This window comes from Copidosoma floridanum, unplaced genomic scaffold, assembly GCF_036245765.1.
Source record: "Copidosoma floridanum isolate Cflo_tuat_1 unplaced genomic scaffold, Cflo_Japanese_pri ptg000013l, whole genome shotgun sequence".
Taxonomy (NCBI): Eukaryota; Metazoa; Arthropoda; class Insecta; order Hymenoptera; family Encyrtidae; genus Copidosoma; species Copidosoma floridanum.
This window is the reverse complement of record NW_028321890.1, coordinates 17,037,983-17,064,833: the sequence shown is the minus strand read 5'-3', so window position 1 is coordinate 17,064,833 and position 26,851 is coordinate 17,037,983. Positions and strand designations below refer to the sequence as shown.

Below are 26,851 nucleotides of genomic sequence, written 5' to 3'. Positions count from 1 at the left end.
TTTTGTTCGTCTTGGGTCAATTAATGTTTACGGCTCTGCCATGTCATATTAAATTTATAAATCTATAAAAAATTCTAAAGGACCGCAAAATCTTACTGTTCTAATGTCGTAAGAACCATTAGGGTCCATTTTCATTAGCGGTAATTTTTTGCATTTAGAATCAAACAGGCTGATGCTATTATTAAATCATAAATGCTTTACGAACAACGGTTTTTTTTTTTTTTTTATGAGAATAGTTGTTATTAAAAATTTTTTTCATGAACGACCAAAGCACTGATATGCTACACTTTTAAAACTATAGGATTCATAGAAATGGACTTTTACACCTATAAACCAGGCACCAATTCCTTTTATTTCAAATAGCACGGCTGTTACGATAATAGATACATATAAAAAAAAAATCACAGAGACATCCACATTCGAACCACGCAGCTGTAGATTTCAGAACAAACGATCTACATACAATACAGCACTTACGGAGAGATTTCAAATTACAATGTTAGATTAAAATATTTCAATTTTTGAACAACTGAACACAAAATATTGTCAACTGCAGAGATTTTAGGGCTCCTATCGTCATTTTAAGTGTTGTTGGGGAACGCTAGTAATACAAGAAATCAGGGAGGGAAATAATGAATGAGTAGATAGTACTTAGATTACTCACTTTTATTATTGCTCTATTTATTTCTTACAAAAGTTTGCTGTGAATGAGCTACACATACATTGAATACTTCGAGTCTTGTGCTAATGAAATACATATATCTATGATAAGTAAATAATCATCCACAACCTTTTACTAAGACAACGTGTTGAAAAGTATTTGCTATAGGCCTATCAAAAAATAACATTAAAATACTTATGTATACACAGAGTTTTAACAGAAAGTACGTACGGTTTATTAAAAAAATCCATAGCGGTTGTGTAATAAATAATAATTTTAAAGAATGCTAGTCAGCGAATCATGGTTGGGAAAAATCGTTATCATTTAAATAACTTTTTTATTGTGTAATTGTTAATTGATTACCGCCCCTTACTATAACATTTTTATTAACCTTTGACTGACAAATATTTAGCAGTCAACTTTTAAATTAAATTCAGGCATTGAATGAATAAAGAATAATCTTGATTTTAAACTTAAGTAAAACTTTAAAAGGTATAACAGTCACTTTTAACTAAAACTATCACACATAACTACTGTCTTACGGAACGTAGGCAAGCCATATAAGAAAATCCCGTTTTCATGATCTGAAAGAAAAAAAATTGTTAACGTGTGTTAAAGAAATTTGATTGAGAAGATCATGAAATAAAGATCATGATACGGACAGATACTCAGGTATACGTACTTTAACGAAGTTCTCGTGGTTCAAAGCAAAAAATATTCCTGCAGTGAGAACACAAGGCCGCATGGATCTGTACCTCATGATTTTTAGCAACACTTTTGATTTTTCTGACAATTGATACCATTGGCCTGTATAACTAAAAAACCAATGGTTTTGTTAAATCCTCATGAAACATGATAAAAAAATTGATTTATATCGACTTGCACACATACTTACGTTGCTAAGAGCAAATTGTCGTTTTCATCTATAATTCTTTGCCCCAGCCAACTTAATAAATATATAATCGCCAACATACTAAAAACTATCACACTTAGTCTGATTCTTTCAAAATAGTCTTCAGTATCAAGTATCTACAAACATTATGATAGAGAATAAATAGTGTAGTAAAAGAATATTAAAATTTTTATAGAACATGTTACTTACAGAGATCGGCATTATGCTGAAAACGATGGATAAAACAAAAATAGCCAAAGCAAACAGGGTGTTGAACGTGTTTTTGAGCATTTCTAAGATACTTTTTGTTTCATTAATTAAATAGAAGAAAATGTTTTTTAGATGTGCAAATGACAGCAATGCGTTAATGGTATTTTCTTAATCTTCTCGTAAACGGAAAGAACGCCTATACACTCAACCTCAATAATAATTATAAGTAAGAGTATAAAACACTTTGTAGATACTTTTAGTCGAGATATTTTAATTTGTTGAACAACAGAATATTTTATTACTAATTAGATTTAATAAAATTTAAATTATTTAATTGGCATAGAAAATGCACAACCAAAGTAAAAGTACTTTAAATTATACTTCTAATTCAGATTATAAGCTTTCATGATTTGAACGTTAGTAAAGTATCAAAAACAACCATGAGTTTATTGTCAGATACTGACATTAATTAATAAATGTGCAAAATAGAGTTTCGAAAATAAAACTGACCACTTGTGCAAACTTACTCTATACATATTTGATGTAATTTGATAGAAGAGATAAGCATGTTATACGATTCCTTTTCATTGTCTACTAGTTCTGTACAGGCTACTTGTACACGATACCTTAAATGAATTCAATATTTTTACTTCTATGATGAAAAAGCTGTTGTGTACTAAATCTGTTAGTTAATCTTTAAAATTATGTATTTCTCACTTGATGACAGAAAATATTCCAATAATTTGTAGTACAATAGTTAATAAACCAAAAACAGCACTGAATTGAATACAATTTGCTAGACTCATGAAGGTGATGGATGCAAAATGATGTATGAAGTAATTTTCGTTCGGGTCGGCAATGAAGTTTACTTTGAGAAAGAAGATTCTTGGCCGAGACTCATTTAATGGTACTATCAAGTCTAAATATACTGGCATCAACGATGCCTGGCTAGCTGATATCGTAGCGATCACAAGTAAATCTGTAAAAGTATTTTGAACCGTAAATATTTTACTTGATATGTTTGACGTAGAAATACTAATTTGCAAATAATTACAGGACAATTGGTGTATTAAACGTAAACCAGAATTAGCAATCTTTAGCGAAATAGCTTTCTCTTTGTAATCATGTAGTGATAAATGAAAAAATATCATTTTTTTGTGAAGTCTGTACACCTTAAAAAATGATTATAGCTGAATAACATTATTTTTTGAAGGACAACTAGATATTTAATAGCACTTATTAAATACCTTTTTTGAGTAGAATGAAATATAGTTATACAATATGGTCGTGTAAAAGAAATACAGTGACATAATAAAATTTTCAGTCCACCGATGGAAATCGACACCCCAATTGCTCATCATACCTAAGAACTGAAAGAATCAATTGTTATTTGCATTAGTGGTATACGTTATTACCATTCAAATACTTTGATTCCCTTTTTTTCAAAAAATTCAATATATTTGTGCATCTGTTTTTTTGGAGGAAATTCATTGGTAAAAAGTATGTTTATCAACCCTTAGTGAGTGAAGCTCTATTTAGAGAGAAACAAAGTAGTAGACTTTCCCAATTAAAACGAAGTGACGTCCGTACCACAAGTGCAAAGTTGGCTTTTGTCTTTATGAAAAAATAAGTATTATTAAGAAATATTGTTGAAAACACTAGTTTTGAAAGGACACTGTTCCATGAAGATGTAATTGCACAATAACGATAACAAGTATGATTTTCGAGAGGTACAGAAAACCAATTTGTACAGTTCATATATTCGTCGACTATAGTTATCGGTGGTAAAGTTTCTGTAAAATTATAAAAGTTTGAAAAACTAGTTTACACGTTTGTAAGAAATGTTGTTGTAAAAACAAATTTGTACACGGAATGCTCCTTAAAAGGACATATCTATTGCAATAAAATATACGTTAGACTAATAAAACACTGTTTTAATAAATTTCTAATTAAATAAATAGCGAAATTCTAGGACAACATGGTAACTTTTTTGTATCTCCTTTTCTGCAATGATTACATATGTTATAAAAAAACACTATTTGTCTTATTAAAAAGTTTCTTGTTTACTTTAAGTATTTCCTTAAAACAACGTTTAACGAAATAAAAAAAAATCATCAAGTTTTTATGTCACAACTGTTAAAAAGTACATAAAACGGTTATTGTGAGTATCTCGAAACTATTATTTATCTATTTTATTTTAATTTGCATTTCTATAACCAAAAGTATCTTTTTTGCTTGAGTTCTTCAAATATTCATTCTTAAATTTGGCATCCTCTATTCAACGTATTTTTAATTATAGGATTATACTTTCATTTTACACAGTTTTAACGCATGTAACAATACAATTTGTAACATTGACTATTACAGTGCTCCCCATACGGTAGTATGTCATTGGAAAGTTTTCGTATAAAAAAAATGCAAAAGTCAGTTTGACCTCCTTATCTTTTACTTTTTTATATGTACATTTATATTTTACTATATTTTCAACAGCTAAAAAGTGATGCATTATTGTTTTATTGTGCAATAAAGTTTAAAAAAGTAAGATTTTTCTTTATTTTTTGGTTGTACAATTATTACAAACGATTTTACAGCGATACTTGAATGGAATAAGATGTAGGTATTAAAACTCTCCATCCAATCAGCCCCGGAAAATTTTAATCAATTATTTAGTAGTTTACAAAAATCGAAAAAAACTGCAACAAAAGCGATTTTTAATGAACTATTGATCTGAATAATAAGAACCCTATGGACTCGTAAATCCTACTATATATTTATTAATTTTTTATAGCCAAGAACAAGCGGTTTTTTTGCATTTTAAACACTTATACTTTTTACAAAAATATTTTTTTTTTTTTAAAAAGCCTTTTTTTGAAAATTGCATAACTTTTTCGAAATGTCAGGGTTTTTACTTTTCTATTCATAAACACTTGTACTTTTAATCACTTATTTACGGCAGATTAGTTTAATCAACGTAGGCACTATAAAAGGCATTAGAAAAAAAAATCTCTAAGTTGCAAAATTAAATTTTGTAATCAGTTTTGTCCATATCGATTCCAGGCTTTTTTTCATTGAATGGATGTAATTACTATCTAAATTAAAAAAAAAAACATTTTATGTATAAGAAATTTAAAAAGTTGGGGACGTCAAACTGACTTTTGCATTTTTTTTTTTAAAACCACCATCGAACCTGCTCTATTGACCAATCTAAGGTGTTACATTTTGTTTTTATTTAATGCCCTCTCCAAATAAAAATTTTGAATAAAATAGCGTGACAACTTAAATACAACAAGATGTGTAATGTCATTCCACGTTAAGCATCATGGGCTATTTCAAGATGATCGATGAGCTTTATTTTTTAAACTCTCTGGTTAAAACATAAAATAAACTGTATCTTTAGAATTTTATTAAGATTGACATGCAAAAGAAGTATTATGTGAGCAGAATAAATAAAAAGTAAGACTCTTCGTTCTTAATCCAACAAGGTGAAAAAAAAAACGCATTTGACCAGCATGAAATAAAAAAAACAAAAGACAAAAACCACTTGGATGATTTTAAAAATCTTATATAAGTTCTACTTTTCAAAGTTCAGGCTACTACAGGCACAAATATTATTCATCTTCACTATGTACATGTACGTTGTGTACTAAAATTAATGACACAAATTTGCTTACCGCATACACATATCCGATTATTAGCACCGATGACACAATAAATGTTATTGTCAATTTTTCAAGTAAAGGTCTATCGTACCATAATCCAACTGAGATTAAAATATACCTTATTACTTTAAAGTGTTTGAGTTTTAAAAAATCCTTTGATGTTATTAAATCCATATTTTTTCTTGCGTTGTTCCTTGCGTACAACTATTCTTACTTACTTCCTTACAAAGAGCTCGAGCTACTACGCGCGAGTTTATTTTTTATGAAATCTATAAAACTGCTAAGACCTAAGAAATTATTTAAAAAACCTTTACTTTTATGCATTCATTTAATGGCGCTCCAATTTGCATTCGTAATATTCGTGGATCGTAAGACCTTTAATAATTTTATTATGATTCTAACGTCCTATAGAAAATACGAAAAAAAAAATCAAAAAATTTACATCCGATTTGGCTTCAATTTGGTTTGTAGCTTTATTTAAATATTACAACCATGAACAGTTTGAAATCCAGAAAATTTTTTTGAAAGAAGAGACACTTCTAGCCCGAAGGTTTCGTAACTCTGATAAATTACAATCAATTTTTTGCAAGTAACTTTTTAAAATGATTTTTTAGGAGCCACACACTACTATATTTTACTTACGGAGAGCTTTCAATGCAAGATAATTTTGTACGTGGAAAAAAGTTCAGCTTTGCTTATCATAATATTAATGAGCTATGTATAGTTCAATGACTATCATGATGTTGGATTTAGTTATTCTATTTTTTTTTTTTCAAAGTTTGGCTTTTATTTTATTTGCCTATGCACCGCAGATATTTATCCTTTTCCCTTCATCATAGACTTTGGGAAACTGAACACACTTTAGTTTATAAATTCTGGAGGCTATAAGCAAAGCTTAAATAATAAAGAACTGTGAAGGTCAATGCATGAAAATAAGGGTACCCTTGACGCACACTAAAGATTTTCAATATGCAGAAGCGAAAATTTTGGTTTGGCAAGTGCACATGTACTATAACAGAGAATACGAACGTTTATGCGCAGACTTTAATTTTGGGCAGAAATAAGGTGGTTTAATATGGCAGTAAAGATACCTATAAGATTGTCAAATGTACGAACTAAATTACGAAAATAAATATGTAATTTTTATAAATTTTAAATAAAAATTTACGTTACAAAATTGTAATAATTGGTTTTGTGTCACCCTATCTATGGATTCTTTTAAATTTTTCTTTCAAATTTTAAAATGTGTCTTTGAGATTTTTTTTACTCAAACTATGACTGTACAACATTTTCATGATAATTCCTTTCAAAAAAGTGCATTTGAATAAAAATAACAAATGTACTTATGTCCGTTAACTAACTGATATGTTGTAACGATATCTCCATAACAGAAATTTAGAAAAAAGCCTTGGTTTTCTAAAATACGCTAAAAAATTTTCTTAAGAAATTATAAGGATAACATTTTAGGAGAAAGACATTTGTCATATGCCTTAAGAAAACATCACGTGATGTTGTTGAATCTAATAGTATCCTATTATGTATGAATATTATAGAATTAATTTGAACAATATTTCAAACCATTGTACTATTCTCATTATTAAAAGAAACACACGTAAATTATTTGAAACAATAAAATAAACTTAACCTTCAGATAAAAGCTTTTTATCTCAGAGGAACCATGAAATAGGCTAACGACAATTTTAATGGATTTTCTAAGAAAGAAAGAAAAATCTTTAGGTGCACAGAAATATAGGTTGACGAACGATAAAAAACAAGACCATCAATTGTTTTATTTAGAAAGTTTCTTTATAGCTTCAAACGTACAACTAAGGTAAGATTTTTTTTATAGAAATCATAACATGTTTAAAAAATATGAATGACATGCATGAATTTTTTTAAACATTATTGTTAGAACATCTACAGAGAAATTGATCTATTAAGAAACATAAACTTAAAAGTTTCTCTTTTGTAGATATTTCTTTATAAAATAGTGGTGAACATTTGTTTGAAAATGATAATATCAATTTAAAATTATAACCTGTATAGATTACTCCCGAAAAATTTAATGGCCATATGACCTTGTACTTGTAGTGAATACAATAAAATTCAACACATTCTTACGTGCAAAGCATTTTTCAGTCCTCGTGCTTTTGGTTCATTAAAACAATTGTGTATCGTTTGTTAATAAGTAAAAAACTATTCCTTTATCAACTAAGTACTGAAAAATTCTTTGAGTCATGTAGTAAAACTGTCCTATTACTCATTAGCCATTGTCTAATGTTTATACATATACAAATAGGGTTAAGCAACTCTTACAATCTCTGTTTTTGTACTCATCGCTGACTTGTCAAAAAAAGTGATACGTATTTTGGACTCACGATCACTTTGTAATTAAATAAAAATCCCAAAAATACAATGAAGTTGAAAAAAAACCATATTTTTCGGGTCCTCCCCAACTTGACGAAAGGCTATCTATGTGTCTATGTATCTGTGACGTAACGGCGATATGGACAAATAAAAAAGGTTTTTTGGGTTCACGGGATACGACTAAATTTTCGTATTTTCAAAAAATATTTTTGCAATAAAAATGGTATCAAAAAATTCTGGGAAAAAATTTTTACATTCAAATATATATCAAAAAATAATTAATATCAGCAGTCTAGATTCGAAAATTAATTTATTAAAAATTCATGAGTAATGCTAATTCAATAAAAATAAAACCTTCAGTACACAAACTAAACATATAATTCTTCTGGCTAGTTCAAAAGAATCGCTTATTTCGAGCATCTAAAAAATTTGTATAATCATTATATGTAAATGCACTGATTTATAATAGAAAATTAAAATTTTTATGGACCACGTAGATGTACAGAAGTCGGCATTACGCGAAGAAAAACCAATATACAAATATAGCCATGCCAAACTGAATGTTGTACATATTTTCGATTGTTTCTATAAAACTTTTTTTCATTCTTTAATAAACATTGGAGTGATAGTTTTTGTCGGATAATTGCCTTCGTCTCCAGGGCTATTTTGCGACATAAGGAAGCCACGATACTTTTTTCTATAAATACATAAGTAAACAAATTTTCGTCCCTCAGGCAAAGTGCTTTGCGCCCTAGGGTGCACTTTCCACCCGCTAATTACTTTTCGCCCTCGGGTGGGAAGAAACAGTCTGGCACTGCCAGGCCGAGAATTCGTTCCCACCCTAGGGCGGAAAGCAATTGGTGGACAGAAAGTGTGCACTAGGGCGCAAAGTGTCACTTTTCGCCCTCGATACAAAAAATATCGTTCTCACTTCGGGCACAAACATACAACAACCGTGCCCTTCGGACGCGCAAGTTGTACTTTCTGCCCTAGGTAAGAAATATACTGTTATGACAAAAGCACTTAAATCCAATAAATTCGTTAATTTATTTACTTACAAATAAAAGTAGAAAAATTTTCTTTTACTTAAGAAAATCTTTTTTTTTCGACCTCGGGCATTTTTGAGGGTCAGGTGTGCCCTCGGTAGAAAAAAAAGTGTGTCAGGGGCTTGTTTGCTAAAAGCCATTACCGTAGTTTTACAAGATTAATGAATATATAGTATTACAATCTATGTCACTACACTAGGATGTCCGTTATTCACGAAATTTTACTTTTTAGTCATGTACCCCTTAAATATCTTTGTTATATCTTAAAATAAAAATCCATACCATAAAATTGCAAAAATTCTCGAGTTGACAAGTTTTCTAATTAAGAAGCATACGATCTTTATTTTTTAACTATGTTTAATTTATTTTACCACTAAAAATATTTTTAAAACAATAATGTTAGGAAATATTTATTTTCTAGCTTCTTCCCAGAAAAAAGTGTTAAAGGAGTAAAAAAAATTGAATTGAAGTTAAAAAATTATAATCCCCTAATATTTAAATGGCAAATCATTTTGTGTTTGGTGGCACGGATTAACTCGGGAATTTTCGAAGTTTTATGGTACAATAGAGTTAGTAGAATTCATAGATTTATCACTTTGATGTTAAAATACAAAAAATGTTATAGATACACCAAGATACCTATTTTTCTGACTTTATAGTCGTAAAAATTAACAACTTGCATTCGCATACAGTTTTATCTTCAATACGTTTTAGTTTCATTAATGTACTTGAAAAAATTTCTCGGACACTTTCTATAAAAAATAAACGTTTAAAAGTAGAAAAAGGTAATATCATCGATGACCTTGCGTTTAATGTTATGATCTAAAACTCTTCTATTTAAAATTTTCCTATCAGTTTTCGTATTGATAATGACATGTAGCTTCAACGACTTAAACACTCCGGAAATGCAGTTTGAAAAATAAAAGTATCTCATAACAGTATATTACTTATGTTAAACATTGTTTCTCAAAACTTGAAATAAAATCTTAATGCATAACTTGAACGTCCGTTATTTCCCTCTTGTACGCGACACCTTAAATGAATTCAATACTTTTAGTTCTAAGTAATATAGTTATGTAAGTAATAATTCTAATTATGTATTTCTCACTTGATGACATGGTACATTCCAACAACTTTTTGTACGTATGTTAATAAAATAAAAAAATCACTGAATTCAATGTAATTCGCTATGCTTATGAGGGTCATCGATGCAAAATAATGTATGAAATAATTTTCGTTCGAGTCAGCTATGACTTTAAATTTAAGAAAAAAAATTCTTGGGCGAGACTCATTTAATGGTACTATCAAGTCTGAATATAATGACATCAACGATGCCTAGCTAGCTGATATCGTAGCTATCACAAGTAAATCTGTGATAGTATATTACGTACGAGTTTGCAAAAGCTTCGATTTACGAACCGAGAGTTGCGCCTTCGGCTCGTGCCGTAAGCCTCTCGGTTCGTATAGAAGCCTTTTCGAACGAGTTTCGTCTACTATTTTTCAGCCTGAGAACCTAAAATAAAGCAGTGAAGGTGCTATTTTGAGGTTAGAAGGTGGAAAATGTATTTAATCAGAAGATTGAAGACTTCAATGCATTACAAGCTGCCCTGCATAAGGTACTGGCTGAATGAGGAAAGAGCATTTATTAAGTACCTGGTACTAAAAGGTCTCCCAGACATTCCGGGTAAGCAGATTAGACATGACATATGAAGCCGTGGCTGTAAAGTCATTAGAAAAGCAAGACTTTAACAAAGACAAACAATAAGATAAAATACAGACCCACAAAATAAAGACAAGTTTGAAACCCCCGTAGCATATTAATTATAAAAGACATTTTATAGTATAAACAATAATAGTATACTACTTAGATATTATGTTGAATGGAAAATTAAAGTCAATACTTCCGAAATTGAACTTGTTATTTTCTCAAAAAAAAACAAGAAAATAATAAATCATGCCCTTTGATGTGGATGGTATTATAATACAGCCTCAAAATGGTGTAAAATATTTAGAAGTATAATATTATACAAAATGATAATCAGAACAGCGTTACTATATGTAGCGCCTGTATGAAACAGTACATGTTAATCTAAACTCAAGTTAATCAGAGTAATTCAAAATAAAATCCTACGCAGGATAACCAATGCTGATCTAATAAGAAAAAACTCGAACGTCAGATTTAAAAACAATACTGGCACCCTTTCAAAGTGTAAAAATAATCTTACGAAAAATTTTTTGGAAAAACAAACCAAATAGTTAGAAGTGCTAAAATATCTAGGAGTATGCAATCACTCCAATGGTTCATTCGAAATAAAGCATAAAATGACTGTATCGCCAGGCTGCAGCAGTACCGAGATTGTTTATAATTAGTGTAAATAACTTCCTAGTTTATAAATTAGTAAGTAAGTAAAAGATTCCGTACAGTTTTGACACCTAATTTTCCGTAAAAAATGTAAGCACTTCGATTGAAATCACGTACCCAGACTTGGGTAAAGTTGTATTTATTATTTGAAAAGATGGTACTATTTTATTTGTAAGAAAATAACTGTTCCGGTAATTAAATTAAATTCACCTAAAAAGTAAAAATTACTTAAAATTTTAATTACAGTATTTTAAATTATTTTAAGAAGTACTGATTGTATTTAAATAAAATATTAAAAATATTTAAAAAATTTAAAAATCTAAGCACTTTATTTTAAATACAGCATTTCAAATAAAATGAGCAAAAAAATATACTTGGAATAGAATTATATTTGGTCGATAGATTTTAAATAATGTATTTGAAGTACAAATGTATATGATGAAAGTATTTCAAGTTATTTAATCAAATACAAATGTATTTTAAATCATTCACTCCAAATACAAATGTGTAGTTTTTCTGTACTCGTCATCATTATTTCATACATTCGTATTTGAAATAAAATATTTAAATACATTTTTAAAAAAACAATTGTATTTTATCAAGGTATTTAAAACAATTAAGCAAAATAGAAATTAACTTAAGAAAATTATTTTAAATACCTTATCTAATACAATTATATCCAAAGCACTGTATTTAAAATAAAAACGCATTTCGTACAATTTATTTAAACTACTTTCTACTTAAATATTGTATTCAATATTCATCTTACTTGAATATAAATTTATTTTAAATACTAAAAAATTTGTTGTTTTTATTTGCAATAAAATAGTTGAGATACTTTATTTAAATAAAGATAGTAAATGTTTTTTTAAATAACTTTTTATGATTCAAATATTTCTATAAATATTTTATTTGAACTACGATTTTAAATACAACGATAAATACAGTAACTAATTTAAATATTCAATTTAAATGAAATAATTAAGTACATGGATAACAACTTGAATTAAAGCTGAAATAAATTATTTCATGGTATTTCAACTCTGTCAAAAACTGCCCATCTCTGCACGTACTGATATGAATTTGTTAAAATACTGCAGAAGGTTAATTATGCTTGTGAAACAAATGGGCGTCTAAATTTACATACAGTAATAAAAAAAACTAAATTACAAGCTGATTGTAAATAACCTCCTGTAACTTATTAAAAACAGCATAAAGAGTAGTATTAAAAGTAAAAAAAAAAAAATATGAGGAAGCACACGATCTTTATTAAGTAAATCTATGACGTTTCACCAATCGTTGTCAGGCTCTTCGAAAATTATACCAAAGATGCATCGGCTACCCAAGGGATAGTATTTTTAGTACTAGTGTACAATAATTAACGAAACGTAATAGATTTAATTACTAAAGATGCTCTTTCATACAAAGACATGGCTTTCTTTTATTTAAAATTTATAAGTGAGGAGCAAGATAAAGTGGAAAAAGTTCATTTTAAAATAATTATTTTTTGTTTAATTCATTTTCATTTGCATTTTTGTGACTTACTGTGAAATGTTTTTCTATAGTTTTTCAAATATTTATCTCAAAATTTCGCATCTTCTATTCAACATACTTTGGATTAAACGATTATGCTTTGATTTTAAACACAGTTTTAATGCACATCACGATACAGTATATTACATTGGACCCTATACAACAGCCCAAACTAACGGTCACATTTCATATTTATTTAATGCCCCCTCCAAAAGAAAGTATTGAACCAAATAGCTTGACGAGAAAAATACAACAAAATGTGTGAAGTGATTATCCAACATCGTGAGCTACTTGAAGATGATCTATGAGCTATATTTTTTAAACCCTTTGGTCATGGTTATGTAATAAGAATGTTCGTCGAAAAAAATCTAGTTAGTCTTCCAAGGTCATTTATAGTTAAAAATTACATTAATCACAATATATCAGATTAACTATACCTTTAAAACTTTTTTGTTGACTACTGAAAAATTTGAATAAGGACATAACTTATTTATTTATTTTTAGAAAACATATTGGGCAATTTTGGAAATCCTATATTAGGTTTAATTTAGACTTTAGACCTTACCTGTACGGGAAACCAATACGAAAAAAAACCATTTTAAGGATTTCAATAATCTCATATTAGTGCCTCTTTCTCATAAAGTTCAGGTAGGTAAATGCAATTGATGACAAAACGTTGCTTACCACATACCCATGTCCGATTAATAGTACCGATGATACAATGAATTTTATTGCCAATTTTTCAAGTAAAGGTCTATTGTACCATAAGCCGACTAAGACTAGGTATTTGGTGAGATTTAAAGTATTTGAGTTCGGACAAATGCTTTGAAGTTATTAAATCTATTTTTTTATGTTGTTCCTTGCGTAAAAAAAATTTTCTTACTAACTTCCTAATGAGAAACTCAAGCTGCTACATTATATATCACCTCATTTTTTATTAAAATTACAAAACTGCTAAGACCTAATAAACTATTTTGAAAAGTATAACTTTAATATTTTCATTTAATGGTGCTCCTATTTGCATTCGTAATATCCGTGGATATAAATGTGTGCATGTATGTAATGCATCTGTACACATGATTTATAATCGTCCGATCAATAACGAATTTCAAGCAAAACTTCGTGTTAACGATTGAATTTCTTGTTTTATAATATGTGGAAAGGCTCATTGAAAAAAAAAATTAATAAATAACGCTATTTATAGACAAAAATTTATTTCCTAGAAGCACTTTAGCTTAGAAATGTTTGATATATTTCCTCTGTGATCGTTACTTTTATTTTTTACGCTTAGGCTTTTTATTAGGCAGATGTGTAATTTTTCTATTTTGGGGATCCTCTACAGCTTTTCTGAGAAAACTGGTTTGGACAAACTGATTTTTTATCATAGATGTCTTGTTGATTATTTCTCCTCATACTAGTGAAACGTTTAGAGTATTGCCAGACTCATTTTTTTGCAGTAAACACCCAAATGTCCTAAGAAAGGCCCAAAGAAATAAAGCATAATTTTACGTTGTATTTAAAACTTGGTATTAATTATTATTTAGTATTCAACTAACTTGGATTTTTATGTAAACTAATGTGCATTTTCACTTGGTTTGAATGCCTCAATTGACAATATCATAATTTATTTTGCTTAAGCTGAAGTGAAGTAACTGTAGACGAACTTTACAAAAAACTTAAGGCATTTTTAAGAAAAACGTTAATCTATCATAGGTTATAAATCTCGATATGATTCATAGAAACGTAAATACCAAGTCTTCAGTCATGTGAGGATACTCAGATATTTTTCGTACTGAGTATCAGTGTAAAAAGTAGTATACGAATAAAAGTAGGTGTACTGTAGATAGAAAACTTAAGAATGAATTCGGCAGTGCAGAAACGGTGTTAAACCAAATAACCAACGGAAAATTCGAATATTTCCTTTTACTAAACAAAAAAAAGTACACCAAATTTAGACTATTGAATTGGACTTTGTAATTGTCAGAAGAAACATTAAAATACATAAATCGATAACGTTAAAACTTTAGTAACAGCATGAAAATCAATTTATGTATAAATGATTGACAGGTAAACATATGAACGTCGTTGACAAAGTGAACGAAAAGATTTGTTGTAACTAGTCGAATAATTCTAAGAGTACGCTACATGTATATAAATTGTATACGAATTACTTAAGGACATATTAGTCATTAAGAGCCGAAAGCTTAGTATTTTCACTTTAATAGCTATTCAGGTTATATTTAAAATAATTTACACATCAAGATACAGTTATTGAAACAGAGTAAATATTAAAAAAATTTATTTTTAGTAAATTAGTTCATTTTGAAAATTATTGTTTTAACATCCTAATTTCCTCATCTTGCAGAGCTTGGAAGCATTTTCTCACTTAATACAATCCAGTTTTTGTGAAAAATCTTCTTATATCTCACCGAACGAAAACTATTGGAAAAAAAAAAAAACGTAACTTGAACAACACTTAAATTGACAAGTAAAATGTAAACTACTGGTACAATTTATTTATTAATTTATTTGATCAAACCACGACAACATACATTAACGATCTTTTAAACTGTCTCAAATTTTTAAGTTACTTAACGCAAGTATCATGGCATTGATACAAAATTTGAGAAAAAGTAACACATCACAAATTAAAATGCAGTGTTACGTACTACTTACTCTATAGTCCACATGCGTTGAAAACGTTAAAATTGACTAATTTCTATTTACATTCTTTAGTACACGTAATAAAAAGTTTGGAGAAAATGTAATAATATATTAACAAAGCCTCTTAAATGTATTTCATTGCTTTTTAATTTATGACCTCCGACATCTTTAATACTTCCTTGAATTTTTAAATTAAGCACATGTCTTGACTTATCCTTTTTGTTCGTCTTGGGTCAATTAATGTTTACGGCTCTGCCATGTCATATTAAATTTATAAATCTATAATAAATTCTAAAGTACCGCAAAATCTTACTGTTCTAATGTCGTAAGAACCATTAGGGTCCATTTTCATTAGCGATAATTTTTTGCATTTAGAATCAAACAGGCTGATGCTATTATTAAATCACTAGCAGCCCCCCGTCTCGGCTTCGCCCGAGACTTACTAAATAAAACACCGTAGTGTATTGACATGTAATGTGAAACATTTTCAGTTAGAAATTTTACACACATTTCTGATACATCTCAGAACAAAAGTCTTCTTATTAAAAACACGTTTTTTCGGAATCCATATAGTTTATTTGGTTAAATAATGAGGTGTAAAAATTCAAAAAATTTATTATGCTGAAAAGTACCGTGCGTTCTTTATGCCATAAAATAATCGGTGGCTATAAGAAGCCGTTGATTTACAGTTTCTCCTGTGTAATTCACGAAAACGGCTATTTTTTTAAGCTGTTAAGATTTTAAACCCCTAAAAAATTTATATTAAAAAAAAATTTTTTTTCTCATATCTCACAACTTTATTACCAGAGCAACAAAGTCCTCGACCATAAACCCTACATTTTTATTGCCACAAAAACACAAATACATTTTCTACTCATTAAAAAATCTGAAGAAGGATCTTTAAAGATTTCTGAGATTGCTGTGAGGGTACAATGAAAAGCTGATCTCTCACGTAATGAACTCTTTAGTTGTCGATTTTGACGCTGCTGTTTCAATCTCGATAAATTTTTTGCGTCAGTTTCTTGACGCCTATGTAAAATTGTATTTATTAGATACACTTGAAGTTTTTTTTCCGATTCACCTTCTTGCGACTTTTGGCATGCTTAAAATTTTTGTGACCCCTAAAGTGTGTTTTCTGTCAACTTTGTTAAGTTCTAATATATTTGTTGGCAAGGTAGTTTGACGTCCGATAGCCCTAAAAAAGACCGGTGAGCTTTTTAAGTTAACTCTTTCTTGACTGCAGTTAACAGCAATTGTGACTGCCTGGATACCTCAGGGTGATCTTCTCTGGCTTGTTGTTGAAGACCCAGACTGATTAGGAGAAAAATTACAAAGTCCGAAGCTTTGGGGCTAGTTGTAGTGCTCTTTCCCAACGTCTCCCGGTATAACGTCAAAGACGTTGGTGTCTAAAGCACCTTTTTTATTTGCAGATTCAGTTGTTTTGGTGATCTTAGATGGGGAGATTGGTTAGTGATACTTGTCCAGTGGAGGCTGTCCCGTTGGCTCAAGTTTTTTTCCCTACATATCTGTTATAGGTTTGCCCAACGCAGACATTGGAGAGGATCAGTGATTCCTGGTTGAATGCTTAGAGTCGAGAGGGTAATATAGGGTCGTCGGTCACCGGGTTTTCCAGCCTTGCGAAGAACAACTCCGCAGGTGACGTCTGCTAGTGAATGGCTGACTTGGTTTAATAATGCCCGTCTTGAGTTAATATAGTCTTTTAGTTGACGAATCGCTTCCGAAAATGGTAATAAAAATGTATTTGTTGGCAAGGTAGTTTACACTTAAGTGGATCCTAAAAAGAACCGATGAAATTGATGGTTAAGTAGGGAACGTAAATACTTATAATGGCGCTAAAAAGCGCCAGTGGTGAAACTTCCAGGCTATTCTTATTCCTGATGATAAAAAGCTGGCTACGGTTGCTTGATTCTTACCCTGGGAGTCTCGATGTACGGAGACTGTGATAGAGGAAGGTACGCTGCTGACCAAAGAATATCTCGTCTCGGGTCTTTCCCCGGATAACCAACCGCTCATCGTTAGACGGGAACATGTGGGTAAGCGCATTGGGGACGCGACAACCAAGATGGTAGCCGTTGTGGCTGCCCATGCCCCTCAGGGCTCAGAGCTGTTTTCTCTTGCTCACATTTGTAGCCACAAATTCTCTAACTGCACCAGGTGGGATGGTGAGACTCCCTCACAACTCTGATGAGTTGAACCAGATTGTGCTCTGGCTACATATGTCTCCTAGAATTATTGTAGCAGAGATGGCATCGGTTGAAATTAGTTTTTTTTTTTTTTAATGTACTCATCGAGTTTCAGGGTACATGGACACCTAGGTCCCTTCCCCCTTAGAGAAGAGTGTCGTCCGTAACCGGGAAACCCAGCTGCAAGACTATCATAAGCATTCTCAATGCAGCTCGTTGAGTTGCCGAAACTCGACTACAACTCTATGGAGACGCTCCAGCCTATTATAACCACACTTATTTAATTATGTTGCAGGTAGCTTCGATTTAATGTCGACACCACCTAGCGGATTTTACTGAACTACAGAGAAAAGCTGGCATATTTTTGCAAAACTTTAAGCTCATTTATTGCTATTGTTATTAAATTTTTTAAGATAAAAACTATGCTAAAACCATCTAGGAAGTATCATGAATCAGTGTGCAAAATCTCAACGAAATCGGTTCAGTAGTTTTCGCGGTTAGCGATTACAACGGTTTTAGCACTTCTGCTTTATATATTAGTAAGATAAGATAAGATAAATGCTTTACGAACAACGGTTTTTTTTTTTTTATGAGAATAGTTGTTATTAAGAATTTTTTTCATGAACGACCAAAGCACTGATATGCTACACTTTTAAAACTATAGGATTCATAGAAATGGACCTTTACACCTATAAACCGACACCAATTCCTTTTATTTCAAATAGCACGGCTGTTACGATAATAGATACATATGAAAAAAAAAATCACAGAGACATCCACATTCGAACCACGCAGCTGTAGATTTCAGAACAAACGATCTACATACAATACAGCACTTACGGAGAGCTTTCAAATTACTATGTTAGATTAAAATATTTCAATTTTTGAACAACTGAACACAAAATATTGTCAACTGCAGAGATTTTAGGGCTCCTATCGTCATTTTAAGTTTTGTTGGGGAACGCTAGTAATACAAGAAATCAGGGAGGGAAATAATGAATGAGTAGATAGTACTTAGATCACTCACATTTATTATTGCTCTATTTATTTCTTCCAAAAGTTTGCTGTGAATAAGCTACACATACATTGAATACTTCGAGTCTTGTGCGAATTAAATACATATATCTATAATAAGTAAATAATCATCCACAACCTTTTACTAAGACAACGTGTTGAAAAGTATTTGCTATAGGCCTATCAAAAAGTAACATTAAAATACTTATGTATACACAGAGTTTTAACAGAAAGTACGTACGGTTTATTAAAAAAATCCATAGCGGTTGTGTAATAAATAATAATTTTAAAGAATGCTAGTCAGCGAATCATGGTTGGGAAAAATCGTTATCATTTAAATAACTTTTTTATTGTGTAATTGTTAATTGATTACCGCCCCTTACTATAACATTTTTATTAACCTTTGACTGACAAATATTTAGCAGTCAACTTTTAAATTAAATTCAGGCATTGAATGAATAAAGAATAATCTTGATTTTAAACTTAAGTAAAACTTTAAAAGGTATAACAGTCACTTTTAACTAAAACTATCACACATAACTACTGTCTTACGGAACGTAGGCAAGCCATATAAGAAAATCCCGTTTTCATGATCTGAAAGAAAAAAAATTGTTAACGTGTGTTAAAGAAATTTGATTGAGAAGATCATGAAATTAAGTTCATGATACGGACAGATACTCAGGTATACGTACTTTAACGAAGTTCTCGTGGTTCATAGCAAAAAATATTCCTGCAGAGAGAACACAAGGCCGCATGGATCTGTACCTCATGATTTTTAGCAACACTTTTGATTTTTCTGACAATTGATACCATTGGCCTGTATAACTAAAAAACCAATGGTTTTGTTAAATCCTCATAAAACATGATAAAAAAATTGATTTATATCGACTTGCACACATACTTACGTTGCTAAGAGCAAATTGTCGTTTTCATCTATAATTCTTTGCCCCAGCCAACTTAATAAATATATCATCGCCAACATACAAAAAACTATCACACTTAGTCTGATTCTTTCAAAATAGTCTTCAGTATCAAGTATCTACAAACATTATGATAGAGAATAAATAGTGTAGTAAAAGAATATTAAAATTTTTATAGAACATGTTACTTACAGAGATCGGCATTATGCTGAAAACGATGGATAAAACAAAAATAGCCATAGCAAACAGGGTGTTGAACGTGTTTTTGAGCATTTCTAAGATTCTTTTTGTTTCATTAATTAAATAGAAGAAAATGTTTTTTAGATGTGCAAATGACAGCAATGCGTTAATGGTATTTTCTTAATCTTCTCGTAAACGGAAAGTACGCCTATACACTCAACCTCAATAATAATTATAAGTAAGAGTATAAAACACTTTGTAGATACTTTTAGTCAAGATATTTTAATCTGTTGAACAACAGAATATTTTCTTACTAATTAGATTTAATAAAATTTAAATTATTTAATTGGCATAGAAAATGCACAACCAAAGTAAAAGTACTTTAAATTATACTTCTAATTCAGATTATAAGCTTTCATGATTTGAACGTTCGTAAAGTATCAAAAACAACCATGAGTTTATTGTCAGATACTGACATTAATTAATAAATGTGCAAAATAGAGTTTCGAAAATAAAACTGACCACTTGTGCAAACTTACTCTATACATATTTGATGTAATTTGATAGAAGAGACAAGCATGTTATACGATTCCTTTTCATTGTCTACTAGTTCTGTACAGGCCACTTGTACACGATACCTTAAATGAATTTAATATTTTTACTTCTATGATGAAAAAGCTGTTGTGTACTAAATCTGTTAGTTAATCTTTAAAATTATGTATTTCTCACTTGATGACAGAGAACATTCCAATAATTTGTAGTACAATAGTTGATAAATCAAAAATACCACTGAATTGAACACAATTTGCTAGACTCATAAAGGTGATGGATTCAAAATAATTTATGAAATAATTTTCGTTCGGGTCAGCAATGAAGTTAACTTTAAGAAAGAAGATTCTTGGCCGAGACTCATTTAATGGTACTATCAAGTCTAAATATATTGGCATCAACGATGCCTGGCTGGCTAGTATCGTAGCGATCACAAGTAAATCTGTAAAAGTATTTTGAACCGTAAATATTTTACTTGATATGTTTGACGTAGAAATAATAATTTGTAAATAATTACAGGACAATTGGTGTATTAAACGTAAACCAGAATTAGCAATCTTTAGCGAAATAGCTTTTTCTTTGTAATCATGTAGTGATAAATGAAAAAATATCATCTTTTTGTAAAGTCTGTACACCTTAAAAAATGATTATAGCTGAATAATATTATTTTTTGAAGGACAACTAGATATTTAACAGCACTTATTAAATACCTCTTTTGAATAGAATAAAAGATAGTTATACATTATGGTCGTGTAAAAGAAATACAGTGACATAATAAAATTTTCAGTCCACCGATGGAAATCGACACCCCAATTGCTCATCATACCTAAGAACTGAAAGAATCAATTGTTATTTGCATTAGTGGTATACGTTATTACCATTCAAATACTTTGATTCCCTTTTTTTCAAAAACTTCAATATATTTGTGCATCTGTTTTTTTGGAGGAAATTCATTGGTAAAAAATATGTTTATCAACCCTTAGTGAGTGAAGCTATATTTAGAGGGAAACAAAGTAGTAGACTTTCCCAATTAAAACGAAGTGACGTCCGTACCACAAGTGCAAAGTTGGCTTTTGTCTTTATAAAAAAATAAGTATTATTAAGAAATATTGTTGAAAACACTAGTTTTGAAAGGACACTGTTCCATGAAGATGTAATTGCACAATAACGATAACAAGTATGATTTTCGAGAGGTACAGAAAACCAATTTGTACACTTCATATATTCGTCGACTATAGTTATCGGTGGTAAGGTTTCTGTAAAATTATAAAAGTTTGAAAAACTAGTTTACACGTTTGTAAGAAATGTTGTTGTAAAAACAAATTTGTACACGTAATGCTCCTTAAAAGGACATATCTATTGCAATAGTATATACGTTAGACAAATAAAACACTGTTTTAATAAATTTCTAATTAAATAAATAGCGAAATTCTAGGACAACATGGTAACTTTTTTGTATCTCCTTTTCTGCAATGAATACATATGTTATAAGAAAACACTATTTGTCTTATTAAAAAGTTTCTAGTTTACTTTAAGTATTTTCTCAAAACAACGTTTAACGAAATAAAAAAAAATCATGAAGTTTTTATGTCACAACTGTTAAAAAGTACATAAAAAGGTAATTGTGAGTATCTCGAAACTATTATTTATCTATTTTATTTTAATTTGCATTTCTATAACTAATAGTATCTTTTTTGCTTGAGTTCTTCAAATATTCATTCTTAAATTTGGCATCCTTTATTCAACGTATTTTTAATTATAAGATTATACTTTCATTTTAGACAGTTTTAACGCATGTAACAATACAATTTATAACATTGACTATTACAGTGCTCCCCATACGGTAGTATGTCATTGGAAGGTTTTCGTATAGAAAAAATGCAAAAGTCGGTTTGGCCTCCTTATTTTTTACTTTTTTGTAGGTACATTTTTATTTTACTATATTTTCAACAGCTAAAAAGTGATGCATTATTGTTTTATTGTGCAATAAAGTTTAAAAAAGTAAGATTTTTTTTTATTTTTTGGTTGTACAATTATTACAAACGATTTTACAGCGATACTTGAATGGAATAAGATGTAGGTATTAAAACTCTCCATCCAATCAGCCCCGGAAAATTTTAATCAATTATTTAGTAGTTTACAAAAATCGAAAAAAACTGCAACAAAAGCGATTTTTAATGAACTATTGATCTGAATGATAAGAACCCTATGGACTCGTAAATCCTACTATATATTTATTAATTTTTTATAGCCAAGAACAAGCGGTTTTTTTTGCATTTTAAACACTTATACTTTTTACAAAAATATTTTTTTTTTTTAAAAAGCCTTTTTTTGAAAATTGCATACTTTTTTCGAAATGTCAGGGTTTTTACTTTTCTATTCATAAACACTTGTACTTTTAATCACTTATTTACGGCAGATTAGTTTAATCAACGTAGGCACTGTAAAAGGCATTAGAAAAAAAAATCTCTAAGTTGCAAAATTAAATTTTGTAATCAGTTTTGTCCATATCGATTCCAGGCTTCTTTTCATTGAATGGATGTAATTACTATCTAAATTAAAAAAAAAACATTTTATGTATAAGAAATTTAAAAAGTTGGGGACGTCAAACTGACTTTTGCATTTTTTTTTAAAACCACCATCGAACCTGCTCTATTGACCAATCTAAGGTGTTACATTTTGTTTTTATTTAATGCCCTCTTTAAATAAAAATTTTGAATAAAATAGCGTGACAACTTAAATACAACAAGATGTGTAATGTCATTCCACGTTAAGCATCATGGGCTATTTCAAGATGATCGATGAGCTTTATTTTTTAAACTCTCTGGTTAAAATATAAAATAAATTGTATCTTTAGAATTTTATTAAGATTGACATGCAAAAGAAGTATTATGTGAGCAGAATAAATAAAAAGTAAGACTCTTCGTTCTTAATCCAACAAGGTGAAAAAAAAAACGCATTTGACCAGCATGAAATAAAAAAAAACAAAAGACAAAAACCACTTGGATGATTTTAAAAATCTTATATAAGTTCTACTTTTCAAAGTTCAGGCTACTACAGGCACAAATATTATTCATCTTCACTTTGTACATGTACGTTGTGTACTACAATTAATGACAAAAATTTGCTTACCGCATACACATATCCGATTATTAGCACCGATGACACAATAAATATTATTGTCAATTTTTCAAGTAAAGGTCTTTCGTACCATAATCCAACTGAGATTAAAATATACCTTATTACTTTAAAGTGTTTGAGTTTTAAAAAATCCTTTGATGTTATTAAATCCATATTTTTTCTTGCGTTGTTCCTTGCGTACAACTATTCTTACTTACTTCCTTACGAAGAGCTCGAGCTACTACGCGCGAGTTTATTTTTTATGAAATCTATAAAACTGCTAAGACCTAAGAAATTATTTAAAAAACCTTTACTTTTATGCATTCATTTAATGGCGCTCCAATTTGCATTCGTAATATTCGTGGATCGTAAGACCTTTAATAATTTTATTATGATTCTAACGTCCTATAGAAAATACGAAAAAAAAAATCAAAAAATTTACATCCGATTTGGCTTCAATTTGGTTTGTAGCTTTATTTAAATATTACAACCATGAACAGTTTGAAATCCAGAAAATTTTTTTGAAAGAAGAGACACTTCTAGCCCGAAGGTTTCGTAACTCTGATAAATTACAATCAATTTTTTGCAAGTAACTTTTTAAAATGATTTTTTAGGAGCCACACACTACTATATTTTACTTACGGAGAGCTTTCAATGCAAGATAATTTTGTACGTGGAAAAAAGTTCAGCTTTGCTTATCATAATATCAATGAGCTACGTATAGTTCTATGACTATCATGATGTTGGATTTAGTTATTCTATTTTTTTTTTTTCAAAGTTTGGTTTTTATTTTATTTGCCTATGCACCGCAGATATTTATCCTTTCCCCTTCATCATAGATTTTGGGAAACTGAACACACTTTAATTTATAAATTCTGGAGGCTATAAGCAAAGCTTAAATAATAAAGAACTGTGAAGGTCAATGCATGAAAATAAGGGTACCCTTGACGCACACTAAAGATTTGCAATATGCAAAAGCGAAAATTGACGTGCAGAAATTTTTTTTTCATTTTTGTTATACAACATTACCTTTAAAAAATATTAAAAAACTATAGAAATAGATTGTAAATATCATCGATATTAACAAACATGAATTTTAAATTATTTCGTATTTTTGCTATTTCTTTACAAACCAAAACTAAACACTTTTTAAAAAATAATAACACGTTTTTTATTGTATTACGTGCAAAGATTAATCCGGAATAATTCAATGTTCCCGCCACTACCTTAAAAAGAGAGAAGAACACTTCTACGCAAGGAAAATGCAAATCAGGAAAAAAAGTTCTAACGGGTTTTTAATAGAAAAAAAATTGTGAGATTAACAAACGAGTGGGGGCTCTTAAGATAAGAATATAACTTTGATTTTCTTTTCTTTAAACCTTCGTTCAGTGAAATTGAGATTTTAAAAACTTCTTAGTTGTATAGTATGTTAAGACGATTAGTATTGACAACCAGTGCAAAAAAAATGTTGTTTTTAAAAAAAATACAATACCTGAGTTTATGAAATGAATAAAAAATTAATCCTGAAAAATTGTAACACCCTATTTCAAACATTTTTGTGTAAAAAAATTTGACATGTCTGATTTTTATACAAAACCGATGTATTATAATTTCTTAAGATTAATTTTGTATTTATTTCATAAACCTAGTTATTTTATTTTTTAAGTGATAACATTAAATTTTTTTGCACTTTTTAAAAACGGTGGCGTAAATAAGCAGTTACTTGAGAATTAGTAAAGAATAAATTAACAATAGAACTTCAGAATTTCAAAAAAAATGTTACAGTTTATTAAAAAAAAGACTAGAATATGTTTTGGAGGTGAATTATCGACTTTAGTAATGTGATTAGTAATACCAGTTAATAACTCAGCAATCCGAGGTGTCTTGCGGTAGTTATGGCGTATCATGGTCAGGACACGTGTGGTGAAGGTAATAATGAGTACACTATAGTACCGTTCGATTACAAGTCAATTATAAACACGAGCACCTAAGATTTATATTTACAATAGCAGGAGTTACAAACGTTGTTCATCAGTTTCGTGGAATAAATTATTTTTGCCTACACGATTACTACTTTTTGTAATAACTATTACGTAAAAACGAATGCATAATTCTACCCAACAAGAATATTTGACAAATTATGAATACTCAATAGGGTCACAAGAATCTCTAAGAAGTGAGACTTTTACACAAAACTAGTGTTTTGTAGAATACAGACAAGTCATATAAGAAAACGCCGTCTTCATAATCTGAAAGGTAAAAGATATACTACCCATTTATGTAAGAAATTAAATTAAAAATAACTATAAAAGATTGAAAATATACTTACAATTTTGTAGGTCTCAAAGTTTAAGGCCATAAATTTTCCCGCAGTAAAAATACAAGGCTTCATACATCTGTACCTCATGATTTGCAGCAAAACTTTTGATTTTTGTGGTAATTCATACCATTTGCACGTATAACTGTAGAAGCAATGGTTTCGATCAATTATAATTAAATATAGTGTGTACATGTACATTTACTACATTCTAATTAAGATATGAAACTCATTTACGTTAGTAAAAAAAATCGTCAATTTCATATATAATTATTTGCCCTGGTCAATTCACCGATAATAAAATCGTCACTATACAAATAAAAAATGTAACTCCTCTGTCGAGTTCAAAAGAATCGCTTGTTTCGAGCAACTGAAAAATTTGTGTAATTAATGTATTTGTATATACTGCTTAATAAAAAATCATTTAAAGTTTTAGGAAATAAAGACTTACAGATATTGGTATTATACTGACAAAAGTCATCGATACAAAAATAGCCATGCCAAACTAGGTGTTATACATGTTTTCAATTTTTTCTATAAAACTTTTTTTTTCATTAAATAAATTTAAAGAGTTACTTTTGTAGAATAGTTTTGTATTTAGAGAGACTTAGATGCTAAGTAGTCAATGAAAGCTACATTTGTAGATTTAATCTCAAAATTTAGTTTTAGTCAAAAATCATTTATATAATACAACTGTTTTATCGATGGTATGGAAATAAAAGTATATAGACAGCTCTGTAGAAAATTTGTATAGTGATTGCATCAGTTCTCATTGACGAACTACATATTTTACTACCAGTAATACTAAATTTCACTTGAGTCACGTGATCGACGTTCGAACTTTATAATACCAATGTAAAAGATTTTCTAAATTACCTTATACTCGTGATGATTAGGGAACATGAAAAATTTGATTGGAGCATTTAAATTAATAATTTACTAATACTCAACTCTAAACACGTTTGGTGTAATTTGATAGAAGAGATAAGCATGTCATAAGATTCGATTTTATCGTCCGCCAGTTCTGCAGTGGCTACTTGTATACGATACCTTAAATCAATTGATCATTCCAATGTTATTTACGTAATGTAAAAATTTATTTATTTCTTACTTGATAACGTGGACCATGGCAATAATTTGGTGTACAAGCATT

General features: G+C 29.5%; 1 protein-coding gene across 1 annotated transcript; it reads right to left on the bottom strand.

The window, feature by feature from the left end:
- Positions 1–1,191: 1,191 nt before the first annotated feature.
- Positions 1,192–13,425, bottom strand: LOC106636704 (uncharacterized). The gene is made up of 4 exons (XM_089590723.1): positions 13,422–13,425; positions 2,481–2,742; positions 1,344–1,476; positions 1,192–1,245 (listed from the first exon to the last, which is right to left on the bottom strand). The coding sequence occupies exons 1-4, from the start codon at positions 13,423–13,425 to the stop codon at positions 1,192–1,194; spliced, it is 453 nt and encodes a 150-aa protein (XP_089446849.1).
- Between the last annotated feature and the right edge of the window lie 13,426 nt (positions 13,426–26,851).

Coding starts and splice junctions, on each gene's coding strand:
- LOC106636704 (XM_089590723.1), bottom strand. Junction 1,477..2,480: donor GGAATATTTTCTGTCATCAA/GTGAGAAATACA, acceptor TTGGTTTTTTAG/TTATACAGGCCAATGGTATC. Junction 1,246..1,343: donor ACCACGAGAACTTCGTTAAA/GTACGTATACCT, acceptor TTTTTCTTTCAG/ATCATGAAAACGGGATTTTC.